This window comes from Porites lutea, chromosome 6 (assembly GCF_958299795.1).
Source record: "Porites lutea chromosome 6, jaPorLute2.1, whole genome shotgun sequence".
NCBI classification, from domain to species: Eukaryota; Metazoa; Cnidaria; class Anthozoa; order Scleractinia; family Poritidae; genus Porites; species Porites lutea.
Window position 1 is genome coordinate 9,796,120 of NC_133206.1, and position 14,565 is coordinate 9,810,684.

The following is a 14,565-nucleotide window of genomic DNA, read 5'->3' on the forward strand; positions in this document are numbered from 1 at the left end:
AGCACCTGAAGTTTTTAGTAGCTGTTCGTTCATCCCCTGCGCACATTTTGAGACAAGTTTAGTGAAGGTCAGTTGTTATGGCTGCAATAAGACGTCATAAGTAGCAGGTGGTCACGCCATTTTTGGGTGAAAATGTTTTTCAACTTCTTTCTTCTAAAATCATGCAAAGTGCTTATTTATGTGTTATTTTTTGTAAAGCACATACAATTATCATTTCCCGCCGTTTTAACCTGATTTATAATTCTTGGTAAAATCAAAGATGGCGACCATTGTTGATGACGTCACATTTTTCCAGCAGCGCCACCACCCATAAAATATACCACATCTTGTTACAAAGATCAAAGGCTTTTCACTAAAGGTAAAATCGTTTTGAAATACGGCGACATTAAAAATCTCCGGGAAGAGGTTCCATCCACCCCCCCCCTTCTTGTACCACGATGGGGGTATGAGTTTGCGTGTACGTTCGAAGGTTAATTTTGTATTACCCGGTTTTTAGAACGTGCACCAATTTTTGCACCATAGTCCAACAGCAGAACGACAGTCTGGTAATGATCCTTTTGTGCCGCCATCATAAGTGGAGTCAGATGATTTTCGTCCCTAGAAAACGAACAGATAAAAGCTTACCTATCAGAGGAGAGAATCCATAGAGGGATATAAGGAAACACAGTGTAGTTTTTGGCGCGTCTGAATTTATATCCCAGTATGCAGTTGAACCTCCATTAAGCCCTACCCTTGAGGAACCGGCAAGTGGCCGCTTATTGGAGGTTGGGACTTTGATAACTGGCCGCTTAATAGAGGGTAGCCGCTCAATGGTGGTTCAACTGTATATCAAATCAAACATGACCAAACACAACTAATGTAAAAGCACTAATGACCGATTAAAAACAGTTACTGACCTGTAATCGGGATTGGCTCCTTGATCCAATAGGAACTTTACTACATGCACGTGACCTTCAAAAGCGGCATAATGTATTGGCGTCCTCATTCTGTATTCTGTGTTGTGCAAAGACTTCGGGTTGGCTTCTAACAGCAGCTTAACACAAGCAAGATTACCACTCCTAATAAAGTAATAGTTGCATAGAAGTTTGGTTTTTTTACTACACAAAGTTCTTGTATACGTTACAGAGGATAAGGATAAACCATAGTTTGTTTGCGCGACGCGGATAACGGTTAAAAGAATAGTTCAGTAGGAATCTCATTAGTTATTCTTTAGGATTGCAAATTGTAGGAGACAGTAAGGAAAGATAATGTTCATTTGGTTTCGAGACATGAAACCAAGAATTCTTTTGCATGTGAAAGAAACTGTTCAAATTTAGTCTCTACTACTAAAGGGGTTATTTTTTCTTTTAATTTTTTTTTTTTTGATCACTTATTTCATGTTATTAAGTTAAATAGAGTTAACTTTATTTTTTGATACTCTTACGTCTAATTGTACTTCTAATTTTAATATTATATAGCCTTAATTCCCCTTAAATCTGACTTCGCCCCATATAAGGGAATCCAGATTCCGGAATCCGGGAAATTTTTGCTTATGTAATCCGGAATCCTGGGCTTTGGGATCCGAAAAAAAGGTCAAGGAATCTGGAATCCCACTAAAGATTGGAATCCAGAATATAGGCCCCACTGTCAAATACTGGAATCCAGCACCCGGAATCTGGAATCCGCGGCGTGGAATCCAGAATCCAAGACTTATTTCTTGGATTCCCTAGCATGGGGCAACCAACCCAAAAAGCATGTGTATACTGTAGAACCGGTAACTCGAACTCTGAAGGGAAACGAAAAACAGTTCGAGTTAGCGGGGAATTCTAGTTATCAGGGGTAAATTTCAGTGAAATTGTGATCAAGGGAAAGGAAATTTATTTAAAGTTAGCAGGAAATTCGAATTATCCGAGTCTGAGTTATCGAGGTTCTAATATATTTAGGAGACCGGTTCATTAAAGGATAAAACATTCCCTGCTAGCAGAGGTCTAAGAGACCTCTGCTCTGCTCTGAGAGACCTCTGCTAGCGAGGAAGGTAAAACAGGGGTTTATGGCATGTCCCGTGGTTCACGGTTTTCAATAACTCACTCAGCAGCCAAGTGTAATGGAACTTTTTCCTCGTAATCTTTTATATTTACGTCAGCTTCTGCATTAAGTAACGTTTGTACAATCTAAACAGTAAAAAAAGATTGAATTCAGTACTGAAAAACACAAATGTTAGTCTTCAAAGAGCTTTAAATGAGGCTCTGTGGTGTTTCTCGTATACTATGTTCAAGGGAAAAATGATTTGTTCCAACTTCTAAGAAGCCTGTTGGAGCATCATACGCTCATCACGAAACTAGGGATTGGAAAGAATTTATCAGGCTAAGCTAACCTTTAAGCAAGGTGATCGACATTCTCAATGACTTTATATGTATAGGTATTAGACGGTTTATTGTGTAGCATCGTTGGATATTTTTAGTCAAAATGCAACGGACGAGTAAACGAGTCCCACCATACTACACTCTACTCGCCATATAAAAGATTTATTATCATTATTATTATTTAATATTAATCAATAAATATGCGCGCCTGCCTACTTGTAACTTATCAAAATCTACAAACCTGTAGACTCCCATTACGAGCAGCGTGATGGATGGGTGTCCTGTTTTCTTTGTCCACGCTGTAAATCAAATCTCTGCCACCATTCTTAAAATCAAAATAATAATCATTAATTACCCTCCTTCCTTCTTATCACTGGCTAATTTCCAGTTTATAAGTCATACTTCTGGCTTGCAAATTTAGTAGAAAGCTTAAAGGCCAGGGTCAATGGAACGCATACGAACACAATGCTACTCGACAGGAGAGAAACAGATTTTGCTCATTGACATTAGGTTCGACGTTTGACCTGGGTTTAGCTTACAACTAAAGTATATCGTTTACTTGTGTTTTTGGTCATATGGTGCTATGGATATTTGGTTACATTATCAAACGGCCAGGATCACCACCGAAAGTTTAACTCTGGTCTGCGGGCAAGCCGGCTCTCCATTTGGGGAAGTCGCGAGAGGTCACACGAGAACCGAACGCGATCTCGCAAGCTAGTTTAACTCTATTGATCACCACTGAATGGCGAGGCGCTCCTCGACATTAAAGAAAAAGACGCTGTAGGAGCGTGTTCTTAGGCGCCCAAATTAGTCCATCCTCACTGATGTAGATTCACTTCTCTTTGACTTATCTTAAGAGCACTTAAGACATGTCTTACATCAGCAGTGATTGATCTATGCATTAAATTCTTGTTATGCAATAAGACTGAGGCTTGATCTGATGTTATCTCACGTGTTAATTAAGAACAACTCTAATGTATACAGCTATTTCGAGAAAGGTTGTCGGATAAAGTGCACGCGACAACCCCGAAAGGTATTGTGGGTGGTTTTGAGTTCACTGTTTTTCAAAGAAATTTAAAAGAATGGCAGGGGAGGCCGAGGACATATGTTTGCGAATGGTAAAGGAAAGCACCAAAAGTAGATTCGACAGCTACAGTGTCAGGAACAGTGTATTGAACATGTCCCATATTACCTTTCGGGATTATCGCGTGCACATTTTCTCCGACATCCTTTCTCAAAAAAGCTGTAACCCGGGTGGACATGGCGAGCCTCACAGTCAATGGACACTTGTTTGAGGTATAAATCTCAAATATTCAAGTCTATCGCAGTTGAGACTTAATCACCTTTAAGATAATATCCACTGTGTCGGCATTACCACCGTGCGCAGCTACGTGGAGGCAGGTTCTGTGATAAGAGTCTGTAAAGTCCATTAGAGCTCCGCGCTGGAGAAGGAACTTAATAGCGTCGTGGTGGCCGTTCATCACAGCACACATCAGAGGTGAGGGAGCCGTACAACCTGATAATGGGTTGATGCTTGCCCCCTAAGGGAAACATGGACAGATTAACAAAAGAACTACTGCACCTGGTAATTGGTCGATACTTTCCCACGAAGGGAAACATGGAGAGATAATATTCAAGAGGTTAATGTCACGATTTTTTAGTTCAAAAAAACATTGGGTTAAAGAAGATCCGAAGTACTGGTTCAGTTTTATATATTCAAAATTTTTTCTCCGTACTGCTAAACCTTAACTGCAAGAGTATATCTTCGGTATTCGACGGGCAGGATGGACAAGATTGTTTGAAAAATTAAAGATCGACTGGGCGAACGTTTTCAAGTTAAATCCCAGCCTGTGTCCCAAGAAAATTAACAAAAAAACGACAGGCTTTGTTTTTCCTTTGACAGAATCCTTTAATTCTTTTTAAGTTCTACTTATAAGAAGAGTTGACTGAGGATACTTTGATTTAATTTCAGCTCAGTGCTTTGGCCAAAAGATGTGATACTCCCATTGACACGGCCCTTTTAACAACAGAACTATACATGCGGTGGAAACGTTTAACTAATCGAAAGATTTAACGAATTTGACTGAAGACGACTACCATTCAGTCTGTCGAAACTCCATTCACTATATCAGCAACAGTCCAATTATTACCTGGGTTCAAAACTATTACAAATTTAAAGGGAATCAGTAACAAAAAGTTGCGAAATTGACGGCCTAAATAAACTTGAACCAGTCCGCGGTTAAACAACTTACTGTTGACATTAACCGGGTAAAGGAAAGCGTAGACTGGCAACATTATTCTAGGAAAGTATTAAGTAATCTCCATTTCTGTTATTCATTGTGCGTAACCAAGAGAGAAGGAGCTAAAAAAGAATTAAAATTCAATGACCCCCCTCCCTCCCAGAAAATGATAAGATAAAATAAGTTAAATAATAAATAAGTAAAGGCAAATAAAATAAATGAGTAAAATGACTTTTTTTTAAAAAAATGTAAGTTCGATCTTAGTTGGGACTTGAATAAAAGCATTCTTCGTAGAAAAATTTACCTTGTTAATGAGATGTTCAATGACTTCAACGTTACCACTCAAGGATGCCCTGAAAGTAAACAAAACAAATAAACCAATACAACAAAGGCGCGGATACAGTATAAATATAAAGTGGATTGTCAGCAAAATGACAAATTAAGAGCAATTGAAGTTGTATCACGTCAGTTGATGGTATCATACTCTGGTTATTGATCTGATTGGTCAATTATGTCGCGATGTTATTGCTCGTCTGTCAGTTAAGCCGTGATGTTATTGGCTATGAAGACTCGTAATCAGTGATTGGTGCGTTCCGATCCGTCTATCGTCTGTTGTTAGTCAAATCGTCAGTTCTCCAGTTGTTCTCTCGTAGTTAGTTTTGCTTTAGTTTTGCTTTAGTTTTGCTTTAACAAAAGTAAGTTTAAAAAAAACAAGAATCACTTCGTGAATTTTACCGGGGCCACTTTTGTCTTGGCAACCCACGTGGAAGGGTCGTTTTCATCAACAAGTTTGTCGGGCGACATGAAAATCTTTTTTATTGCAAATATTCTTTAGAGATGAAAGCAAGGTGTAATGAATAGTGTGAAAAGAGGAAACGTTAGGGAATCCCCCATTTTGAACAGTTGAGAGTTTTCGCACGTCGCTAATGTAAATATTGCGTGACTAAAGTTAGCTTTGATAAGTGTTCGCATTGATTCTCGATAAATTTCATGATGGGAGGTTCACTCAATGTAGATAACTTTGATAAGTCGCTTATTTTCTCGATAAGTTTCACGATGGAAGGTTCACTCTTAAGCGATGGCTCGTAAATTTGTCTCTCCAAATATTCACGCTCAAGTTTTCGCTCATAAACTAGTACATCGTAAAGGTTGGGGAACGTGTCGTTCCCAAAAAGCTATAATCTTTCTCTTGACTCTCCTCCTTACCTCGTGCTTTTCAAAATGGCGGATGAGATTTCAATGAACCAGCGATATATCTCAGCGAACACTCCCAAAAGTAACGAGCCAGCGATATATCTCAGTCAGCGATATATCCCTAACAATGTAACTTTGAAAAGACAGAAACGCGTTGCATTTTATGACCGGTGCCAGCCTTCGGCTAGGCCCCGGTAATAAAATAAATATGCGGAGCCAACTTTCCTCATTTGCAGCCAATGGCTGAATTGCGAAGGAACCAGAGAGGTGAGATCGGACGTCAGCATGTAAAGGCGCACTCTTGCAACCACTTTAGTCCATGTTTTGATCACGCTCGCCCACCCAGACCAATGACGCCACAAGTCAGATAGACCATGACATCCTTTATAAAGTATCTATTTTTCCTGGTTTATTTCTTAACAGTGGGAAAATATAATGATGCAGATAATTTTTTTTTATCATAATTAACAGCGTAAACCAATGGCGCTAAAACAAAGCCCCACTCTGTCGAAACCAAACAATTTTTACCACATGTGACTGCGGTCAAAATAAACCGAAGCAATATAATTACTATCTTGCGGAGATAATGAGTGCCACAAAAAATAATTCATAATCCTTAACAGCCTTGAGCGTAAAATATGGGGCAAAGTCTAGCGTTCTTCAAGCGCCATTTCTCAAAACGTTTCAACTGTTTCACATCAAAGCTCATCAATATTTTAAGCCTGAATGAGATAAGGTCCTTTCGTTTCTATCACAAAAGGCCGGCAAGCTTTTTTACGCTCGGCCTAAGTCTTGAAGGAAAATGAGTTTCTGAACTTATTTAGAACCTGACTAAAAGATAACAAAATCTAATAAAAATAATGAGAATGAATACGATAAGCCAGAAGCAATTACATGACAAGTACCCCTGTTGATATGAAATCAACCAAATACTGTGTGGTGCATCTAAAAGTCTAGTAAAGCGTTCGGGAAAGAAAACAATTCAGCGGAGTTAATCAAGTGAATAAATCGTGAAATATGAGCAAGTTGCGTAAGTATATTATCAGTTGTATTATATCAGAAAATAGAGGCTACATCAGCTTGCTAACCCGCATCAACTGTCTTTAAGTCAATTTAATGTGATGCCAATTCTTGATTACTCAGGTACTCTCTCTTCACGAAAAGAGCTGCCTGGCTATCATAAGTCGGACGTTTAACCTGATGCACCAAACGAATACTCATGTCTTTCGTCAACACAAATGCCTTGCAAACATCAGCATAAGTGTTACAAATCTTAGCAGCTTGAGTGAGCGTCTTGATCTTAAATGCACACATCCCTCGCTTTAGAGAACTGGAACACGCAAAATCGCCATGACCGTGAACTGTGGTTTTGCGCAAGACGATGTATTTGTTAGCAATGAAACTGAGTTGGAAATCTGTTATATTTGCTTCAAACCACTCTTCTTTGATGCTAGAAATTGAACTGGCAGATTTTGAATAATCCGTGCAGAGCAGTGCCAGACAGAACCATCCTCCAAGAGCTATGCAGAGAAAGACGACGACCTTCAAAATGGTTCTCATTTTCAAAAGAGCCTTTGCGTTTTTCCAAAAGTCCTGATTAAAGACCATTGTAATATTTTAAGATATATTCGTTAAAACATCACTGAGTTCTTAAAGTAATTTAAATCCTTTTGACGCTCCTTAATAATTTATAATCCCGATTGAATACAATGGATACACAGCTGCTTGTAGGTTCTTTCAACTCTGAAAATTGTTTACCCCCAAAAAATACTGTTAATGAATGCAGCTGAATATGATATAAGAGAAGACTTCTGCCTGTTACTCGCAGCAGTTTTAAAAGTTCTAGGAGTGACGTTCTCGGGTCATGATCAATAGTGGATAACCTACAATTAATATAAATTTATTATGTCCCCTAACCAACTGACATCAATGATGGTATAATCTAACATTTTAGAAATCTGGTCAGCGCTGATTAGTTATCAAGAAGTATGCCGGCCAGGATCAAAACTATCAAAAACGGAGAATAAATGAATGACAATCTAGTTCTAAGGGAAACGAACTTTTAAAGTGACAAAACTATTTGTCGGTGAATTCAAGTAAACGTCAGCTGTCAGCGCGTGATGTTTGCCCAAAATCATTTCTCGGGATAGAAAGCGCGAGCGGGTGTCTTCTTTCGCGCGCTGCTCGCGGACTAGCAATCTGGAGGTCCCAGAATTCGAGTTCTGCTTTTACCATAAGATGTGGAGTTGTCTTCGATCTTGGTTTTCCCAAGTTCAAATCATAGCCTGTGCATACGTCCAGCCGTTGGGGCTTTTGGTCCCCCTTTTTTATTTATTTATTTTTTTTTGCAAACCATTGGCGTGAAGGCTGATTTACCATAGTATTCATTCTTATTCAGTGCGTTAGTTTACCTAAGAATAGGTGTCATGCCTCCGGAGTCTTCTTCGTCCACCTTAATTAAATCGTGTGATAACAGAAATTTTACCATCTGTAAGTCGCCAAGGGAACTTGCAACGTGAAGTGGAAGGTGATCTCTACATTTTTTCTGAGGAATGCAAAAAAATTATTTTATAGGGAAAAAGCAGTATTTTTCACTGATTTGCTTACACAAATAATATTTATCAATTTTGGGGGTAAACACCGGTTTTTACATCGTAGAGACCACACCCTGACCGCTTACCAATAAGAGCGGGCTGTATCGTATTAAAATGGGAATCAGTGCACCATGCAATTAGAGCTTGATGCATGCGCGCGAATTATCACATGTGATGACATGCAGATCGGTTCCTAATAAATCTTCTGATGGCTCTCCGCACTGACTTAACGCTGACTGGCTTTTTCTATGGTAGCAAAAATATGTACTTCAATAATATATGAACATCGTTCAAATACTAATGATTCACTTCAAGTACCAGTAGTTTCAAAAGCACGTTTCAAAGCAGCCTTAAGTGTGTATGAGGAATGGGTCAGTTTCTTTTTCCTAAATTTTAATTACGCCTTTGGGTGATAACGCGCCTCAGTTTTATAAACTGGTCATAACTGGTTTAAACTATTTTGACATATTGTAAAATTAATTTAATGTCCCCCGCTCTCTTTTTTTTTTCCTTGAAAATGACTGAAAAAGTAAACCGTTATTAACCTACCACAGATAGAAGATTTGCTCCATATTCAAGACATACCATCGCTGCCTGTAAGTGACAAAAGAATTGAGAGTTAAAGAATCAACGAGTCACGGTGTACTGAGGGCTGGACACAACTGTCACTGAGCTTGCGCACTTAAATCTCGTAGTCTAGATGATGATGATAATGCACATGAGTCAGTATTAACTCACCTCGACATGTCCTCCCTGTACAGCTAGATGCAGACATGTCTTTGCCTCGTCGTTTTCCTTGTTTACGAGATCCTTGCAGGACAAACCGGTCATGGATACTGAATTCAAATGCAAGTGACAAAAATCAGTCTTTGGCTTAAAGGGACACTTCCTTAATCAAAGCACACAAGTCACATATACTGCCTGTATACAGTTAGGGCCAGGGAATAAAAAAGAGTCCTTCAAAAACGCCCTTTCTATATCCTGATAGAAAAAAATAAATAAATTGCCGATCGACAATTCGCTTCTCTAACGAGTCTGATTAATTAAAATTTAGCTATTATTGGTCACGCTTACTTGAAGTATCACAAAATACTTTGCTGTCAGTTCACGTAATTTTTTTAATGCCAATTGCTGGACAAAAGAAAAAACAGGGAATTGACAGTGTGTTGTATTTAAGAATACTAGGCCGGCCAGGAGGCGTTTGTTCAGTGCAGTATTGTGTTTGATTAAAATAAGAGCATAGCAGCCTTAACGGTCTTAGAAATTTTTTTCCGGCATAGATTACATTTAAAAAAACTGCTGTTGTCACACCTCTCTGGAGGAGATGCCTTAAGACTTCGTCGCGCCCCTCTCTTGCAGCGATGTGCATGGCTGTTTCACTTTCTTCATTAACAGCGCTGATATCAGCACCATGTTCAATCTGGAAAAGAGGCAAAAAACTTGGCTAGATAGAGAAGATGATGACGATATTTTAAATATCAAAACTACCTCATTACATATCTCCAAGAGAAAATAGAACATTCTGCAGTTTAATACTTTAGGAAATGATGATAAGTTAGTGGTCGTGGTACACAGGATCACCCAAAAGAGCGTTTTGGTATTCCAAAACAATGAAACTGGGGCCATGCTGTGTTCCAAACACACACACACACAAAATGAACTCCCTTCTTAAGTAAACGGTTTCTTTAGTTCCAATAAATTTGCACAGATGTTAGCCAGCTCTAACAACCGCGTCCAACGAGTAGTACATAAAAGCAAGGGACGGAATGGTACACAATTATTTAAAGACTAAAGTATTTTTCAGTCTTGGATGGTTGTCCTGGTCGGAGCTATTTTGAAGACTTAAAATTCTAATTCTTTTTCTTTAATGATTGTGAATTTCAGGGTAAGAAACGTCAATAAACGTACAAGGATTTTAATAATGTCCAGTCTTCCTCTTTGCGTAGCTAGATGTAAAGGAGAAAATCTATGATTATCCAGTCCATTGAGGTTTGCGTTTCCTTTGGTGATCAATGTCTAGATAAAGTGAAAAAAAAAACTCAAAATCAGTGTCTCGAAATGTGATATTGTTGGGATTACTGAATAAGTACATCAACTTAAGACTGAGGTGAGCATCTAATCAGAACCTTTCTTGTGGCAGCTGAGAGAGAAAAAATCGTAGTAGGCCGATATTTGCATAACCGACGTATTAGACTTGAGATAATTAACAATTATTCCTCGAGCCCGAATGGGCTCTGAGTCATTCGGCCTCATGGGCTATTGACTCAGAGGCCATTAGGGCGAGAGGAATAATTATTTTAGTAAAATCCAACTAGACGGTCAAAAAAATCGAGACAAAACAACTTTAGCTAGCAAAACCCCATTTAGCCGCCATTGCTTTGGTTTTCAAAGCCGGCACCTTTCGCTTCTAGTGGGCTATAACATATAGCCTAGTAGTAGCTCAACCAATCAGAAGGCAACATTGATAATAGACCACTAGTTGGATTTTACTAACATGGTATATATGTTTGAAAAGTCGTATTAGACAGGGGTCAAATGGTGATTATTCAATTTAATCTCCGAATAGGTGGGGAAACAAGGAGCAGAGCTTTATACGAGGAATTTTTACAATTACAATTCAAAATAAAACAGATGGAAGTAGAGAATGAGTCTTCTGATTGGTTACATAGATAACGCTCGGAGAACTTAGTAAATATAAAAAGGGCACTATCTTGTGACTGGCAGAAAAACAGAAATCTCCTCTTTTTGCCCTCTCTTTTGGGCAGTTAGGAAGCGAGGAAATCAGAATCAGAATGTAAGGTAATTTGCCAATGCAAATGAAATGCAAATTACTAACCTGGGCCGACGCACTGATTCAGTCTAAATTCGTAGGCTCACTTATGTACTGGGCATTCCTGTCCCAAAATGCCCAATAAAAGGTATACTAGCTAGAACCGTAATAGGACTAAATGAATGTAATATGCTTCAACAAGTAAACAGTGAAGAGTTTAATTGTTATAATTAAGGTAAATTTAACTCACCATTACAAGTTCTGCACTAGCCCGAGACACAGCATAGTGGAGTGGTTTTTGTCCAAACGCAGAGCCGCTCTCAACATTGGCTCCGTTGCGAAGTAGAACATCCACCGCTTTAGCTGCGTTGAACCAAGCGGCGAAATGTAAAGGAGAAAGTGCTTTGTGTTCCACACGAGAACGAACATTAGGATCTAAAATATAACCGTAATACTTTACTTTAACAAATATAAAGTGTTTTTGCTCAATTATTTTAGTGATGTATAGGTTTGATAAAGCAGCAATAAAAGTGTGTTAATGTACAAAGAGGATGCAGTTGACACTTTAAGTGAAATAAGTTTTAATAACGTAAATGACTAGCTACAAGTACAATGCCCTTTCTCTAGTTTTTCTTCTCTCTTCCTCCCATAAGGAAAAGACGCTGTGTGACACCTTCCTGTCCCTAGAAAACTCTTAACTCTTCCACGCCACTTTCCGCTGAACTTATGTAACATATTCTGAGGGTCTGAATATTTTCCAGAAAGAGACAAAAACGACTCCAAAAAGGTCAATGTTATTTTGTTCAGTATATCAAGGAAGTTTGGGCCATTTTTCGACAATTCCCGATTATTTCAGAAGATTTTCGAAGACTGCCGAAGGCTTCTGAAGACTAACGAAGATGTCCGAAGAACCCTCCAATAACTTAACAGTATTTTCTTCGAAAACGGTAAACATTAAGAAAAAATTGTGGGCAAATAACACTAACTCTAAACCCCGTTCAGACCCTCTAATCTAACTGCAGTCTCGCTATTTCTCTAACATCAGGAAAGCAGCGCCGATATCTTTGTTCTGAGCCCCCACCAAACTCAACAAGTTACTGGAAATACGTGTCGAGTTTACCTTCAACCTGATTGGCAAATTGACAATAGCTTTTCAACAGGCCAATCATGACGCGTACTCAAATGCTGGTACACAGATGGGGACCCAGAACTTTCGGCCCTGTTTCGCAGACGGACTTAACCTGAAGTTCATTTTCGTCCGTGGCGCGGGCTAGCATAAAGTAACTGAAATAAGTGAGTAAAAGTGTATATCCCGACCTGCCCCGTGGTTAATTAGTAGTTGAATAACTTCAGCATGGTTATTGCGTGCAGCATAGTGAAGCGCAGACAGCCCTTTTGCGTTTGAATGATCCAGATTAGGTTGACTTGTCTCCAGTAGTGTGTTCAGTGCAACTACATCTCCTTCACGACAAACCTAGTTTGAGAAAGTGGATGATACATGTTACTTGCTTAGGTCTAAATCAGACCAGTGCCATAACTTAAAAAATTATGCACTGAAAATGAATGAAGGGGATGTTTAGCCTACGAATACAGTCGTCTTCCCTCGCATCTAGCCGTTTGGGACATTAAGCGGGAGAGACATATGCCCCAGAGCAACCGAAATGCCGTATTAGTGACGTAAAGGAACGTTTACACAATTTATCTGGTAGTTATGGGGTTTCAAACGTAAATTTGTTTGCGTTCATGTTTTCCTAGTCTATTGCCGTCAAGTTTTGAGTTCGTCTGCGAACAAGTGGCAGTAAGACTCAAATGCATTTCTCAAGAAGAATATATTCTAGAAATATTGACTAACTTGAAGTAGATTCATCATCACGTTCACATTTGACCTTTGTGACCTTTTGCTTGTCATTCGTAAACAATAAATAAAATATATATTTATTACGTCGACCAGTCAGGGCTCCTGACCAGATTCTGGACAGATTTTACGTCATCAGTATCGCATTTTTGTTGTTCCAGCGTAGACGTCGTTCCCGCGAAACGACCCTGGCGGCAATAAGGAGCGAGTACAGACGCGGGCTGTATTCGCAGTTTAGGGAAGGCCATAATTGCAATGTACATCAGAAACAAGAGTTACAGAGAGTTAAAAGGAAGTACATTTAGAAGCTTGATCATCTGCCGCTTAAGAAACGGAAAGGGGACTGGAGCCGAAATACGTCCCGCAATTGTTTCTGGGATCGTTACCGAGGCCGTAAAGTCTTTCTCTATTTATACTACTACATGAGAAATTTCTGCAATTTGATTGGCTTAGAGCAGTGGTATTTGAGCTTAATTTGAACTACCTACATGTGAAAATTACAAAACCTTTGCGGGTAGTGGTATAAACAAATAATAGCATGATTTGTACGTGATATTTGGCATAAATACCACTCATGATGTTTCAAAATTGTCTCAAATTTCACTCGCCTAACGGCTCTTGAAATTACGTATAACAATTTAGAAATATCAGTCGTGGTATTTATGCCAAATATCGCTACAAATCATGCTATTACCTATACTAATATTCGTATCCTGAAAAAGGTATGCAAATAGAGATAACGAGTACCAGAAATAATGCCTACACTTTCCAGTTTGAAGGTTTTCTCTGGTTCTAATTTGAATGATTTGCAACTGTGCTACAATGTTATTCGTTCAAGTTTTGTTTTCCTTTTTTTTGCTATTATCATACATATTATATGACCTTAGTTACAAAATAAAATAAAATGTGAACTGGAAGGAGAAAATTGAACGGAGACATATACGCGATTTTAATGAACTTTAATCGGTTAAAATTTTGATTTTAGCAGTTTTATGAAGTCCCATTCTCATTACATGGAATAATTGTTGATTACTAAACATTGTCTCCGCTGAGGCACTAGGAGTTTAGCTATAATTACTTTAAGGATGTTTAATTTATGCCAGATATTTTCCGCTCTAGGCCATTTCCAAGGGGATGATATTAAATGCAGTCCAATTTATTTTCTCTGAGTTAGGTAAACATCTGAAACATAATTTCCATTCTGAACTGTCAACTGTCAGTCATGGCACTGATCACGCTTTCCCAGATTATGGCGGAATAATTTAGGTGCAACAAAAGTGAAACGAATTCGGTAACGTTGTGATAAGTACAAATCATTCCGGAAACATGACTTTTAGAACCTGAAAATTACATTTTCGTCTCTTGATGATGACAAATTAAAATAATGACAAAGGATTTTAAGAGACTTGGCTAGAATACTAAAGACGCGAGAAAGAGTAAAGTTATAATTTCTCCCACATAGCAAAAGCCTGAGGCAGATAAAACTCAGTAAACCCTTGGTCGTGCTTCTAGAGTGCAAATTATTATAATTATTTAAGAGAAAACAGGCTCCTGGGTAAATAAAATAAAT

General features: G+C 38.6%; 1 protein-coding gene across 1 annotated transcript in view; it reads right to left on the reverse strand.

The window, feature by feature from the left end:
• Positions 1 to 14,565, reverse strand: part of LOC140940354 (transient receptor potential cation channel subfamily A member 1-like) — a 32,670-nt gene that overhangs the window by 16,627 nt on the left and 1,478 nt on the right. Inside the window, exons 3-15 of the mRNA XM_073389306.1 lie at positions 12,458 to 12,614; positions 11,391 to 11,575; positions 10,279 to 10,386; positions 9,682 to 9,790; positions 9,109 to 9,206; positions 8,920 to 8,964; positions 8,188 to 8,321; positions 4,887 to 4,935; positions 3,686 to 3,883; positions 2,584 to 2,667; positions 2,068 to 2,150; positions 897 to 1,058; positions 486 to 597 (exon numbers count right to left, since the gene is read on the reverse strand). Of these exons, the coding sequence (XP_073245407.1) occupies positions 486 to 597; positions 897 to 1,058; positions 2,068 to 2,150; positions 2,584 to 2,667; positions 3,686 to 3,883; positions 4,887 to 4,935; positions 8,188 to 8,321; positions 8,920 to 8,964; positions 9,109 to 9,206; positions 9,682 to 9,790; positions 10,279 to 10,386; positions 11,391 to 11,575; positions 12,458 to 12,614 (1,524 nt within the window). The remainder of the gene's footprint in view (positions 1 to 485; positions 598 to 896; positions 1,059 to 2,067; positions 2,151 to 2,583; positions 2,668 to 3,685; positions 3,884 to 4,886; positions 4,936 to 8,187; positions 8,322 to 8,919; positions 8,965 to 9,108; positions 9,207 to 9,681; positions 9,791 to 10,278; positions 10,387 to 11,390; positions 11,576 to 12,457; positions 12,615 to 14,565) is intronic.